This window comes from Phasianus colchicus, chromosome 40, assembly GCF_987193195.1.
Source record: "Phasianus colchicus chromosome 40, bPhaCol1.hap1.1, whole genome shotgun sequence".
In the NCBI taxonomy this organism is placed as follows: domain Eukaryota; kingdom Metazoa; phylum Chordata; class Aves; order Galliformes; family Phasianidae; genus Phasianus; species Phasianus colchicus.
Window position 1 is genome coordinate 2,177,747 of NC_143475.1, and position 12,463 is coordinate 2,190,209.

The 12,463-nt window shown below is 60.8% G+C and overlaps 1 protein-coding gene across 8 annotated transcripts in view; it reads left to right on the forward strand.

Moving 5' to 3' along the window:
- TAOK2 (TAO kinase 2) overlaps positions 1–12,463 on the forward strand; it is a 29,008-nt gene that overhangs the window by 2,226 nt on the left and 14,319 nt on the right. For 5 of the 8 annotated variants that reach the window (XM_090130377.1, XM_090130375.1, XM_090130379.1 and 2 more), the window contains exons 2-7: positions 618–725; positions 2,404–2,475; positions 4,438–4,539; positions 5,859–5,904; positions 8,040–8,136; positions 9,584–9,697. In XM_090130377.1, the coding sequence (XP_089986503.1) occupies positions 621–725; positions 2,404–2,475; positions 4,438–4,539; positions 5,859–5,904; positions 8,040–8,136; positions 9,584–9,697 (536 nt within the window). In that variant the 5' untranslated portion in view covers positions 618–620. Of the gene's footprint in view, positions 1–617; positions 726–2,403; positions 2,476–4,437; positions 4,540–5,858; positions 5,905–8,039; positions 8,137–9,583; positions 9,698–9,719; positions 11,245–12,463 lie in introns of those variants that run through there. The other 3 variants (XM_090130376.1, XM_090130380.1, XM_090130381.1) reach the window with 3 other exon arrangements.

Sequence of the window (12,463 nt, forward strand, 5' to 3'; positions counted from 1 at the left end):
CCATTATGGGGTGAATGACGGGGTGGCTATGGGGCCATTATGGGGTTATTATGGGGTGGCTGTGGGGCCATTATGGGGCCATTATAGGGTGGTTGTGGGGCCATTATGGGGTTATTATGGGGTCGTTATGTGGCCTTTATGGGGTCAGTTACAGGGTGGTTATGGGGTTATTATGGGATCAGTGTTGGGGTGGTTCTGGGGTTATTATGGGGTGGTTGTGGGGCCATTATGGGGACAGTTATGGGGCCTTTATGAGGTGGTTCTGGGGTTATTATGGGGTGGTTCTGGGGCCACAATGGGGTCAGTTATGGGGCCGTTATGGGGTGGTTCTGGGGTTATTATGGGGTGGTTCTGGGGCCTTTATGGGGTCAGTGATGGGGTGGCTATGGGGCCGTTATAGGGTGGTTGTGGGGCCATTATGGGGTTATTATGGGGTGGCTGTGGGGCCATTACGGGGTCAGTTACGGGGTGGCTATGGGGCCATTACGGGGTTATTATGGGGTGGCTGTGGGGCCATTTCGGGGTCAGTTACGGGGTGGCTATGGGGCCATTACGGGGTTATTATGGGATGGCTGTGGGGCCATTTCGGGGTCAGTTATGGGGTGGCTATGGGGCAGGCCATGCCCGCCCCGCAGGACCCGGCGCTGTTCAGCCCCGAGGACCCAACGCGGCGCTTCCAGGACCTGCGGGAGGTGGGCAGGGGCAGCTTTGGAGCCGTGTTCCGCGTGAGTGCCGGCGTCACGGGACCTCATACGTGTGCTCGCGCCTCGTCACGCGTGTCCTTACGTGTCGGCGCGGGTCACTGCTCCGCGTCCTGACGTGTTTCAGAGCGTTGGTGTGTGGTGTTGCGTGTGCGCTGCGTGTCTTTGCGGGGTGATGGCGTGTTGTGGCGTGTGTCACGCGTGTGTCACGCGTGTGCGCGTGCTGCTGTATGTCACTCAGGTGTCGCCTGTTTTGCCACGTGTTAGTGGTGTGTTGCTTCTGTGTTTTCACGTGTTGTTGTGTGTCATTGCTGTGGCCAGATGTGTCATTGCACGTTGCTTCCGTGTTTCCATGTGTCACTGTATGTCATTTACATGTTGTGTTGCATCAGTACACGTCATTTGCGTGTTTCCATGCAGCATCTTATGTCCTTTATGTGTAAGTACACGTCATTATGTGTAACATACATGTTCTTATATGTCTTTGCATATTATTTTTTCCTTTGTATGTGCTATTATGCGTTCTTTATGTTTCTGCGTGCTGTTACGTGTTATTTGTATGTTTCCGTGTGTTGATGCATGTATTTTGTGTTTATACATGCCATCGTACGTCATGCCTGTGTTTGCACGTGTCATTGCGTGACCTTCACGTGTCCTTACGTGTCGTTGTGTGGCCCTTCAGCATTCCCATGTGTTGTTACGCATCCCTGGCGTGTCCTTGCGTGTCACCGTATGTTCTTCTCGTGTCACTGCGTGCTACTGTATGTTTTTTGTGTGTTTTTATGCATTATTGTGTGTTATTTGTGTGTTTTTATGTGTCATTATATGTCACTCGCATGTCCCCATGTGTTATTCTGTGTTTTTCATGTGTCTCCATGTGCCGTTGTATGTTGCTCACGTGTTCCCGTGTGTCACTGCATGTTAATCATGTTCTCATGTGTCATTGCACAATGTTTATATGTGGCTGTGTGTGATCATATGTTAGTCACGTGTGCCTACGTGTCATCACATGTCTTTCTCGTGTTTCTGTTTTGCATCATGTGTCACTCACATGACATTGCATGTTCTTTACGTGTTCCTACGTGCCATTCTTTGCCACTTATTAGTCTTTACGTGTTATTGTATGTTGTTCACGTGTTCCTATTTGCCGTTGTTTGTCATTTGCGTGCACCTACATGTCATTGTATGCTCTTCACGTGTCTCTGTTCTTCTTCATATGTTTCTCATGCAACATACGTGTTATTATGTGTCCTTTCTGTATCCTTGCATGCTACCGTGTGTGTGCTTACCTTTCTTCATGTGTCACCGCGTGTCGCTCACGTGCTCCTCTGCGTCTCTGCGTGTCGCACGCGTGTCCCTCCCGAGTCGCACGCGTGTCCCTCCCGTGTCGCACGCGTGTCCCTCCCGTGTCCCACGCGTGTCCCTCATGCGTCCCACGCGTGTCCCTCCCGTGTCGCACGCGTGTCCCTCCCGTGTCCCACACGTGTCCCTCCCGTGTCGCACGCGTGTCCCTCCCGTGTCCCACGCGTGTCCCTCCCGTGTCGCACGCGTGTCCCTCCCGTGTCGCACGCGTGTCCCTCCCGTGTCCCACACGTGTCCCTCCCGTGTCCCACGCGTGTCCCTCCCGTGTCGCACGCGTGTCCCTCCCGTGTCCCTCCCGTGTCCCACACGTGTCCCTCATGCGTCCCACGCGTGTGCGCAGGCCCGTGACACGCGCACCAATGAGGTGGTGGCCATCAAGAGGATGTTCTACGGGGGAAAGCACAGCAACGAGGTGGGGGGCGTGGGGGGGAGATTGGGGGGATATGGGGGGTGTGAGGGGGATATTGGGGGGTTTGGGGGGGAGATGGGGGTATTGGGGGGAGATGGGGGGTGTGGGGGGGGAATAGGGGAAATATGGGGGGGATATTGGGGGTGTGAGGGGGATATTGGGGGTATTGGGGGTGTGGGGGAATATGGGGGGTGTGGTGGGGAGATGGGGGGTATTGGGGGGATATGGGGGCTGTGGGGGGGGAAATAGGGGAAATATGGGGGGGATATTGGGGGTGTGGGGGGGATATGTGGGGTATTGGGGTTGTGGGGGGATATGGGGGGTGTGGGGGGGGAAATAGGGGGGATATGGGGGGTAGTGGGGGGATGTTGGGGGTTTGGGGGGGGATATGGGGGGATATTGGGGGTGTGGGGGGGGAAATAGGGGGGTTATGGGGGGGAGATGGGGGGGATATTGGGGGTGTGGGGGGATATGGGGGGGTATGGGGGGATATGGGGGCTGTGGGGGGGGAAGTAGGGGGGATATGGGGGGTAGTGGGGGGATATGGGGGGATATGGGGGGGATACGGGGGTGTGGGGGGGGAGATGGCGGATATCTGGGGGGATATTGGGGAATATGGGGGGAATAAGGGGGATATTGGGGGTGTGGGGTGGAAATAGGGGGGTGTGGGGGGTAGTGGGGGGATATTGTGGGCTGTGGGGGGGAGATGGGGGGTATCTGGGGGGATATTGGGGGTGTGGGGGGGATATGGGGGCTATTGGGAGTGTAGGGGGGATATGGGGTGGATATGGAGGATACTGGGAATGTGGGGGGTATTGGGGGGATATGGGGGATGTGGGGGGTATTGGGGGTGTGGGGGGGAGATGGGGGAATATTGGGGATATTGGGAGTGTGGGGGCAGATGGGGGGGATATGGGGGCGTGGGGGGATATGGGAGGTGTGGGGGGGAAATAGGGGGAATATGGGGGGTAGTGGGGGGATATTGGGGGTGTTTGGGGGGATATGGGGGGGATGTTGGGGGTGTGGGGGGGATATTGGGGGGTTTGGGGGGGAGATGGGGGGGATATTGGGGGAGTGGGGGGGATATGGGGGGGATATGGGGGGGATATTGGGGGTGTGGGGGGGGAAATAGGGGGGTTATGGGGGAGAGATGGGGGGGATATGGGGGGTGTGGGGGGATATGGGGGGGATATGGGGGGGATATGGGGGGTGTGTGGGGGGAAATGGGGATATTGGGGGGTGTGGGGGGGATATGGGGGGTATGGGGGGTAGTGGGGGGATATTGGGGGCATTTGGGGTGATAGTGGGGTTGTGGGGGGATATGGGGGGATAGTGGGGATGTAGGGGGGATATTGGGGATATGGGGGGGTTATGGGGTGATATGGGGGGTGTGGGGGGGATATTGGGGTCATGGGGGGGTTGTGGGGTGGATATGGGGGGTATTGGGGTCATGGGGGTGTTGTGGGGTGGATATGGGGGGTATTGGGGTCATGGGGGGGTTGTGGGGTGGATATGGGGGATATTGGGGTCATGGGGGGGTTGTGGGGTGGATATGGGGGGTATTGGGGTCATGGGGGTGTTGTGGGGTGGATATGGGGGGTATTGGGGTCGTGGGGGGGTTGTGGGGTGGATATGGGGGGTATTGGGGTCGTGGGGGTGTTGTGGGGTGGATATGGGGGGTATTGGGGTCGTGGGGGGGTTGTGGGGTGGATATGGGGGGTATTGGGGTCATGGGGGGGACGTGGGGTGGATATGGGGGGTATTGGGGTCATGGGGGGGTTGTGGGGTGGATATGGGGGGTATTGGGGTCATGGGGGGGTTGTGGGGTGGATATGGGGGATGTGGGAGGATACTGCGGATACGGGGGGATGTGGGGGGCGGTGGGGGTTACGGGGTGGGTCGGTGGGTCCCGTTTGGGGTCCCGGGGGCACATTTGGGGTCTGAGTGCCTGTGTCCCCCCCCCAGAAGTGGCGCGACATCGTGAGGGAGGTGCAGCTGCTGCAGAGGCTGAAGCACCCCCACACCGTCAGGGGCAGGGGGGCGTTTCTGAGGGGGCACTGCGTGTGGGTGAGACACCGGGGGTCCTGTGGGGTGGGGGGGGGCAGCTAGGGGGGGATATGGGGTGGGAGGGGGAGTATGGGGGGGATATGGGGTGGGTGGGGGCAGATATGAGGGGATATGGGGTGGGAGGGGGAGTATGGGGGGATATGGGGTGGGAGGGGGCAGATATGAGGGGATATGGGGTGGGAGGGGGAGTATGGGGGGATATGGGGTGGGAGGGGGCAGGTATGGGGGGGGATATGGGGGGATATGGGGTGGGCAGGAGCAGATATGGGGGAATATGGGGTGGGAGGGGGGATATGGGGGGGATATGGGGTGGGGGGGAGGGAGTATGGGGGGATATAAGGTCATATGGGGTGGGAGGGGGCAGGTATGGGGGGATATGGGGTGGGAGGGGGGATATGGGGGGATATGGGGTGGGAGGGGGCAGGTATGGGGGGGGATATGGGGGGATATGGGGTGGGAGGGGGAATATGGGGGGATATGGGGTGGGAGGGGGGATATGGGGGGATATGGGGCGGGGGGAGCAGATATGGGGGGATATGGGGTGGGAGGGGGCGGATATGGGGGGATATGGGGTGGGAGGGAGGGGGTATGGGGGGATATAAGGTCATATGGGGTGGGAGGGGGAGGTATGGGGGGATGTGGGGTGGGAGGGGGAGTATGGGGGGTTATGGGGTGGGAGGGAGGGGGTATGGGGGGATATAAGGTCATATGGGGTGGTGGGGAGCAGATATGGGGGGATATGGGGTGGGAGGGGGTGAATATGGGGTGGGAGGGGGGATTTGGAGAGGATATGGGGGGGATATGGGGTGGGGGGAGCAGATACGGGGGATATGGGGTGGGAGGGGGGATATGAGGGGATATGGGGTGGGAAAGGGCAGATATGGGGGGGGATATGGGGTGGTTATGGGATGGTTAGGGGGCCATATGGGGTGGGAGGGAGCAGATATGGGGGGATATGGGGTGGCAGGGGGAGGTGTGGGGCGATATGGGGTGCTGGGGGGGATATGGGGGAGTTTGAGAGGGATATGGGGTGGGAGGGAGCAGTTATAGGGGAGAGTTGTGGGGCAGCTGTGGGGCAGCTGTGGGGTCACTATAGGGCAGCTGTGGGGCAGCCATGGGGCAGTTGTGGGTTCTTTGTGGGGCAGCTATGGGGTCTCTATAGGGAAGCCATGGGGCAGCTGTGGGGTCTCTGTGGGGCAGCTATGGGGCAGCTGTGGGGTCGCTATGGGGCAGCTATGGGGCAGCTATGGGGCAGCTGTGGGGTCTCTGTGGGGCAGCTATGGGGCAGGGCGGCGCTGCAGCCCCACATCTCCCCACAGATCGCCATGGAGTTCTGTGTGGGTTCGGCCGCCGATCTGCTGCAGCGTGAGTGGGGCTGGGGGCCGATGTGGGGTGGATGTGGGGCTGGGGGCGGATGTGGGGCGGATGTGGGGCGGATGTGGGGCTGGGGGCCGATGTGGGGCGGATGTGGGGCTGGGGGCCGATGTGGGGCCAATGTGGGGCTGGGGGCGGATGTGGGGCCAATGTGGGGCAGATGTGGGGCTGGGGGCGGATGTGGGGCCAATGTGGGGCAGATGTGGGGCTGGGGGTGGATGTGGGGCGGATGTGGGGCTGAGGGCGGATGTGGGGCCAATGTGGGGCGGATGTGGGGCAGATGTGGGGCAGATGTGGGGCTGGGGGCGGATGTGGGGCGGATGTGGGGCGGCTGCTGCTTACGGGGCCCTATGGGGTCTTCATGGGTTTTTTTGTGTCTCTATGGAGTCCTTATAGGGTTCCTTAAGGGTTCCTATGGGGTCCCTATGGGGTCTGTCCCTATGGGGTCTCTCTATGGGTCCCTATGGGTCCCTATGGGGTCCCTATGGGGTCTCTCCTTATGGGGTCCCTATGGGGTGTCCCTATGTGTCCCTATGGGGTGTTCCTATGGGGTCTGTCCCTATGGGTCTCTATGGGTCCCTATGGGGTCCCTATGTGTCCCTATGTGTCCCTATGTGTCCCTATGTGTCCCCATGGGTCCCTATGGGTCCCTATGGGGTCCCTATGGGGTGTCCCTATGGGGTCTCTCTATGGGGTCCCTATGGGGTCTCTCTATGGGGTCCCTATGGGGTCTCTCCATGGGGTCTCTCTGTGTGTCCTTATGGGGTCTCTCTATGGGGTCTGTCCCTATGTCTCCCTATGGGTCCCTATGGGGTCTCTCTATGGGGTGTCTCTATGGGGTCCCTATGGGGTCTGTCCCTATGGGGTGTCCCTATGGGGTGTCCCTATGTGTCCCTACGTGTCCCTATGGGTCCTTTTGTGTCCCTATGGGGTGTTCCTATGGGGTGTTTCTATGGGTCCCTATGTGTCCCTATGGGGTGTTCCTATGGGGTGTTCCTATGGGTCCCTATGTGTCCCTATGGGGTCTCCCTATGAGGTCCTTATGGGGTCTGTCCCTATGGGGTCTCTCTATGGGGTCTCTCTATGGGGTTCCTATGGGGTCTGTCCCTATGGGGTCTGTTTATGGGGTCCCTATGGGGTCTCTCTATGGGGTCTGTCCCTATGTGTCCCTATGGGGTCTCCCTATGAGGTCCTTATGGGGTCTGTCCCTATGGGGTCTCTCTATGGGGTCTCTCTATGGGGTTCCTATGGGGTCTGTCCCTATGGGGTCTGTTTATGGGGTCCCTATGGGGTCTCTCTATGGGGTCTGTCCCTATGTGTCCCTATGGGGTCTCCCTATGGGGTCCCTATGGGGTCTGTCCCTATGGGGTCTCTCTATGGGGTCTGTCCCTATGTGTCCCTATGGGGTCTCTCTATGGGGTCCCTATGGGTCCCTATGGGGTGTCCCTATGGGGTCTCTCTATGGGGTCTGTCTATGGGGTCCCTATGGGGTCTGTCCGTATGGGTCCCTATGGGGTCTCTGTATGGGGTCTCTCTATGGGGACCCTATGGGGTCTGTCCCTATGGGGTGTCCCGCTATGGGGTGTCTCTTTATGGGGTCTGTCCCTATGGGGTGTTCCTATGGGGTCTCTCTATGGCTCCCTATGTGTCCCTATGGGGTCTCTCTATGGGTTCTGTCCCTATGGGTCCCTATGGGGTGTCTCTATGGGTTCTGTTCCTATGGGTCTCTATGGGGTCTGTCCCTATGGGGTGTCCCTATGTGTCCCTATGTGTCGCTATGGGTCCCTATGGGTCCCTATGGGGTCTCTCCATGGGGTCTCTCTGTGTGTCCCTATGGGGTCACTATGGGGTCTGTTCCTACGTGTCGCTATGTGTCCCTATGGGTCCCTATGTGTCCCTATGGGGTGTCCCTATGGGGTGTCCCTATGTGTCCCTATGTGTCCCTATGGGGTGTCCCTATGGGGTCTTCCTATGTGTCCCTATGGGGTCCCTATGGGGTGTCTCTATGTGTCCCTATGTGTCCCTATGGGGTTCCTATGGGGTCTGTCCCTATGTGTTCCTATGGGGTCTCTCTATGGGGTCCCTACGTGTCCCTACGCGTCCCCATGGGGATTTGTGCCCCACAGCCCAGCACCCCGCGCTGTTGGAGCCGGAGATCGGCGCCATCGTGCATGGGGCGCTGCAGGGCCTGGCCTACCTGCACCGCATCCACGTCATACACAGGTCTGCCCCACGCCTGCCCCATAGCCGCCCCATGGCTGCCCCACAGCTGCCCCATAGCTGCCCCATAGCCACCCCATAACTGCCCCATAGCTGCCCCATAGCTGCCCCATGGCTGCCCCATGGCTGCCCCATAGCAACTCATGGCTGCCCCATAGCCGCCCCATGGCTGCCCCATAACTGCCCCATGGCTGCCCCATAGCTGCCCCATAGCTGCCCCATGGCTGCCCCATAACCGCCCCATAGCTGCCCCATAGCTGCCCCATAGCTGCCCCATGGCTGCCCCATAGCTGCCCCATGGCTGCCCCATGGCTGCCCCATAACTGCCCCATAGCTGCCCCACGGCTGCCCCATAGCTGCCCCATAGCTGCCCCATAACCGCCCCATAGCTGCCCCATAGCTGCCCCATAGGTGCTCCATAACTGCCCCATAACTGCCCCATAGCTGCCCCATAACCGCCCCATAGCTGCACCATAACTGCCCCATGGCTGCCCCATGGCTGCCCCATAACTGCCCCATGGCTGCCCCATAGCTGCCCCACAGCTGCCCCATAACCGCCCCATAACCGCCCCATAACCGCCCCATAGCTGCCCCATAACCTGCCCCATAATCTGCCCCACGGCTGCCCCATAACCGCCTCATAACTGCCCCATAACCGCCCCACGGCTGCCCCATAGCTGCCCCATAGCTGCCCCATGGTTGCCCCATAACCGCCCCATAACCTGCCCTCACCCTGATCTCAGCCCCATATTGTGATCCTCACCCCACATCCCCACCCCATATCTTGCCCCCCACCCCATAAGCTGCCCCCCGACCCCATAACCTTCCCCCCAACCCCGATCTCAGCCCCATATCCTGCCCCCCACCCCATTTGCTGCCCCGCACCCCACATCCCCACCCCATAAGCTGCCCACCCCATAAGCTGGGAACTCCCACCCCAATCTCAGCCCCATATCCTGCCCCCCACCCCATAAGCTGTCCCCTCACCCTGATCTCAGCCCCATAAGCTGCCCCCCACCCCACATCCCCACCCCATAAGCTGCCCCCCAACCCCATAACCTTCCCTCCCACCCTGATCTTAGCCCCACATCCTGCCCCCCACCCCATATCCTGCTCCCCACCCCACATCCCCACCCCATAAGCTGCCCCCCGACCCCATAACCTTCCCTCCCACCCCGATCTCAGCCCCACATCCTGCCCCCCACCCCATATCCTGCCCCCCACCCCATTTGCTGCCCCCCACCCCACATCCCCACCCCATATTCTGCTCCCCACCCCACATCCCCACCCCATAAGCTGCCCCCCACCCCACATCTCCACCCCATATCCTGCCCCCCACCCCACATCTCCACCCCATATCCTGCCCCCCGCCCCATAAGCTGCCCCCCACCCCACATCCCCACCCCATAAGCTGCCCCCACCCCACACCCCCCCCAATTCTGCCCCACAGAGACGTGAAGGCCGCCAACGTCCTGCTGTCGCCGCGGGGCCGCGTCAAACTCAGCGACTTCGGGTCTGCGGCCCACAGCAGCACGGCCTGCAGCTTCGTGGGAACCCCCTACTGGTATGGGGCTGCCCCATAGATCTGCCCCATAGATCGGCCCTGCCCCATAGATCAGCCCTGCCCCATAGATCTGCCCCATAGCACAGCCCTGCCCCATAGGTCTGCCCCACAGCAGCACGGCCTGCAGCTTCGTGGGAACCCCCTACTGGTATGGGGCTGCCCCATAGATCTGCCCCATAGATCGGCCCTGCCCCATAGATCAGCCCTGCCCCATAGATCTGCCCCATAGCACAGCCCTGCCCCATAGGTCTGCCCCACAGCAGCACGGCCTGCAGCTTCGTGGGAACCCCCTACTGGTATGGGGCTGCCCCATAGATCTGCCCCATAGTACAGCCCTGCCCCATAGATCTGCCCCATAGATCGGCCCTGCCCCATAGATCTGCCCCATAGCACAGCCCTGCGCCATAGCACAGCCCTGTCCCAAAGCAGCACGGCCTGCAGCTTCGTGGGGACCCCCTACTGGTATGGGGCTGCCCCATAGATCGGCCCCATAGATCGGCCCTGCCCCATAGATCTGCCCTATAGATCGGCCCTGCCCCATAGCACAGCCCTGTTCCATAGATTTGCCCCATAAATCTGCCCTACAGCAGCACGGCCTGCAGCTTCGTGGGAACCCCCTATGGGTATGGGGCTGCCCCATAGATCGGCCCTGCCCCATAGATCTGCCCTATAGATCGGCCCTGCCCCATAGCACAACCCGGTTCCATAGATCTGCCCCACAGCAGCACGGCCTGCAGCTTCGTGGGGACCCCCTACTGGTATGGGGCTGCCCCATAGATCTGCCCCATAGATCGGCCCTGCCCCATAGATCTGCCCCATAGATCAGCCCTGCCCCATAGCACAGCCCTGCCCCATAGGTCTGCCCCACAGCAGCACGGCCTGCAGCTTCGTGGGAACCCCCTACTGGTATGGGGCTGCCCCATAGATCTGCCCCATAGATCGGCCCTGCCCCATAGATCTGCCCCATAGATCGGCCCTGCCCCATAGCACAACCCGGTTCCATAGATCTGCCCCACAGCAGCACGGCCTGCAGCTTCGTGGGAACCCCCTACTGGTATGGGGCTGCCCCATAGATCTGCCCCATAGATCGGCCCTGCCCCATAGATTGGCCCCATAGTACAACCCTGCCCCATAGATCGGCCCTGCCCCATAGCACAGCCCTGCCCCATAGGTCTGCCCCACAGCAGCACGGCCTGCAGCTTCGTGGGAACGCCCTACTGGTATGGGGCTGCCCCATAGATCTGCCCCATAGATCTGCCCTGCCCCATAGATTGGCCCTGCCCCATAGATCTGCCCCATAGCACAGCCCTGCCCCATAGGTCTGCCCCACAGCAGCACGGCCTGGAGCTTCGTGGGAACCCCCTACTGGTATGGGGCTGCCCCATAGATCTGCCCCATAGATCGGCCCTGCCCCATAGATCCGCCCCATAGATCAGCCCTGCCCCATAGATCTGCTCCATAGATCGGCCCTGCCCCATAGATTGGCCCTGCCCCATAGAACTGCCCCACAGCAGCACGGCCTGCAGCTTCGTGGGAACCCCCTACTGGTATGGGGCTGCCCCATAGATCTGCCCCATAGATCGGCCCTGCCCCATAGATCTGCCCCATAGATCTGCCCCATAGATCGGCCCCATAGCACCCCATAACCCCATAACTCCCCATAGCACCCCACAGCACCCCATAAACCCCTATAGTCCCCCATAGAGCCCCATATCACCCCATGACACCCCACAGCACCCCCTTGCACCCCATAGCACCCCATAACCCCCCATAGCCCCCCATAGCACCCCATAACCCCCCACAGCCCCCTACAGCCCCCCATAGCACCCCGTAGCCCCCCTAGCCCCCATAGCACCCCATTACCTCCCTTTTCACCCCATAGCACCCCATAGCCCCTATAGCCCCCCTTGCACCCCATAGCACCCCCTAGCACCCCATACATCCCCCTTAGCACCCCATAGATCTCCATAGCACCCCATAACCCCCTCTAGCACCCCATATCGCCCCCCTAGCACCCCACAGCACCCTACAGCCCCCCATATCCCCCCATAGCACCCCGTAGCTCCCTATAACACTCCCTAGCCCCCCATAGTCCCCATATTCCCCCATAGCACCCCACAGCACCCCATAGCCCCCCATAGCACCCCCTAGCACCCCATAACTCCCCCTAGCACCCCATATCCCCCCTAGCACCCCTCAGCACCCCATAGCCCCCCATAGCACCCCCTAGCACCCCATAACTCCCCCTAGCACCCCATATCCCCCCTAGCACCCCTCAGCACCCCATAGCCCCCCATAGCATCCCCTAGAACCCCACAGCACCCCATAGCTCCCCACAGCCCCCTACAGCCCCCTATAGCACCCCATAGCCCCCCATATCCCCCCCTAGCACCCCATATCCCCCCCCAGCACCCCATAGCCCCCACGATACCCCACAGCACCCCATAACCCCCCATAGCCCCCCATAGCACCCCATAACACCCCATAGCACCCCGTAGCACCCTATATCCCCCCCTAGCACCCTATAGCCACCCCACAGTCCCCTACAGCCCCCCATAGCACCCCATAGCACCCAATAACCCCCCATAACCCCCCATAGCACCCCATAGCACCCCATATCCCCCCCCAGCACCCCATAACCCCCCCAGCACCCCATAGGCCCCACGACACCCCATAGCACCCCATATCCCCCCATAGCACCCCATAATCCCCCATAGCACCCCTTAACACCCCATATCCCCCCATATCCCCCCATAGCACCCCATA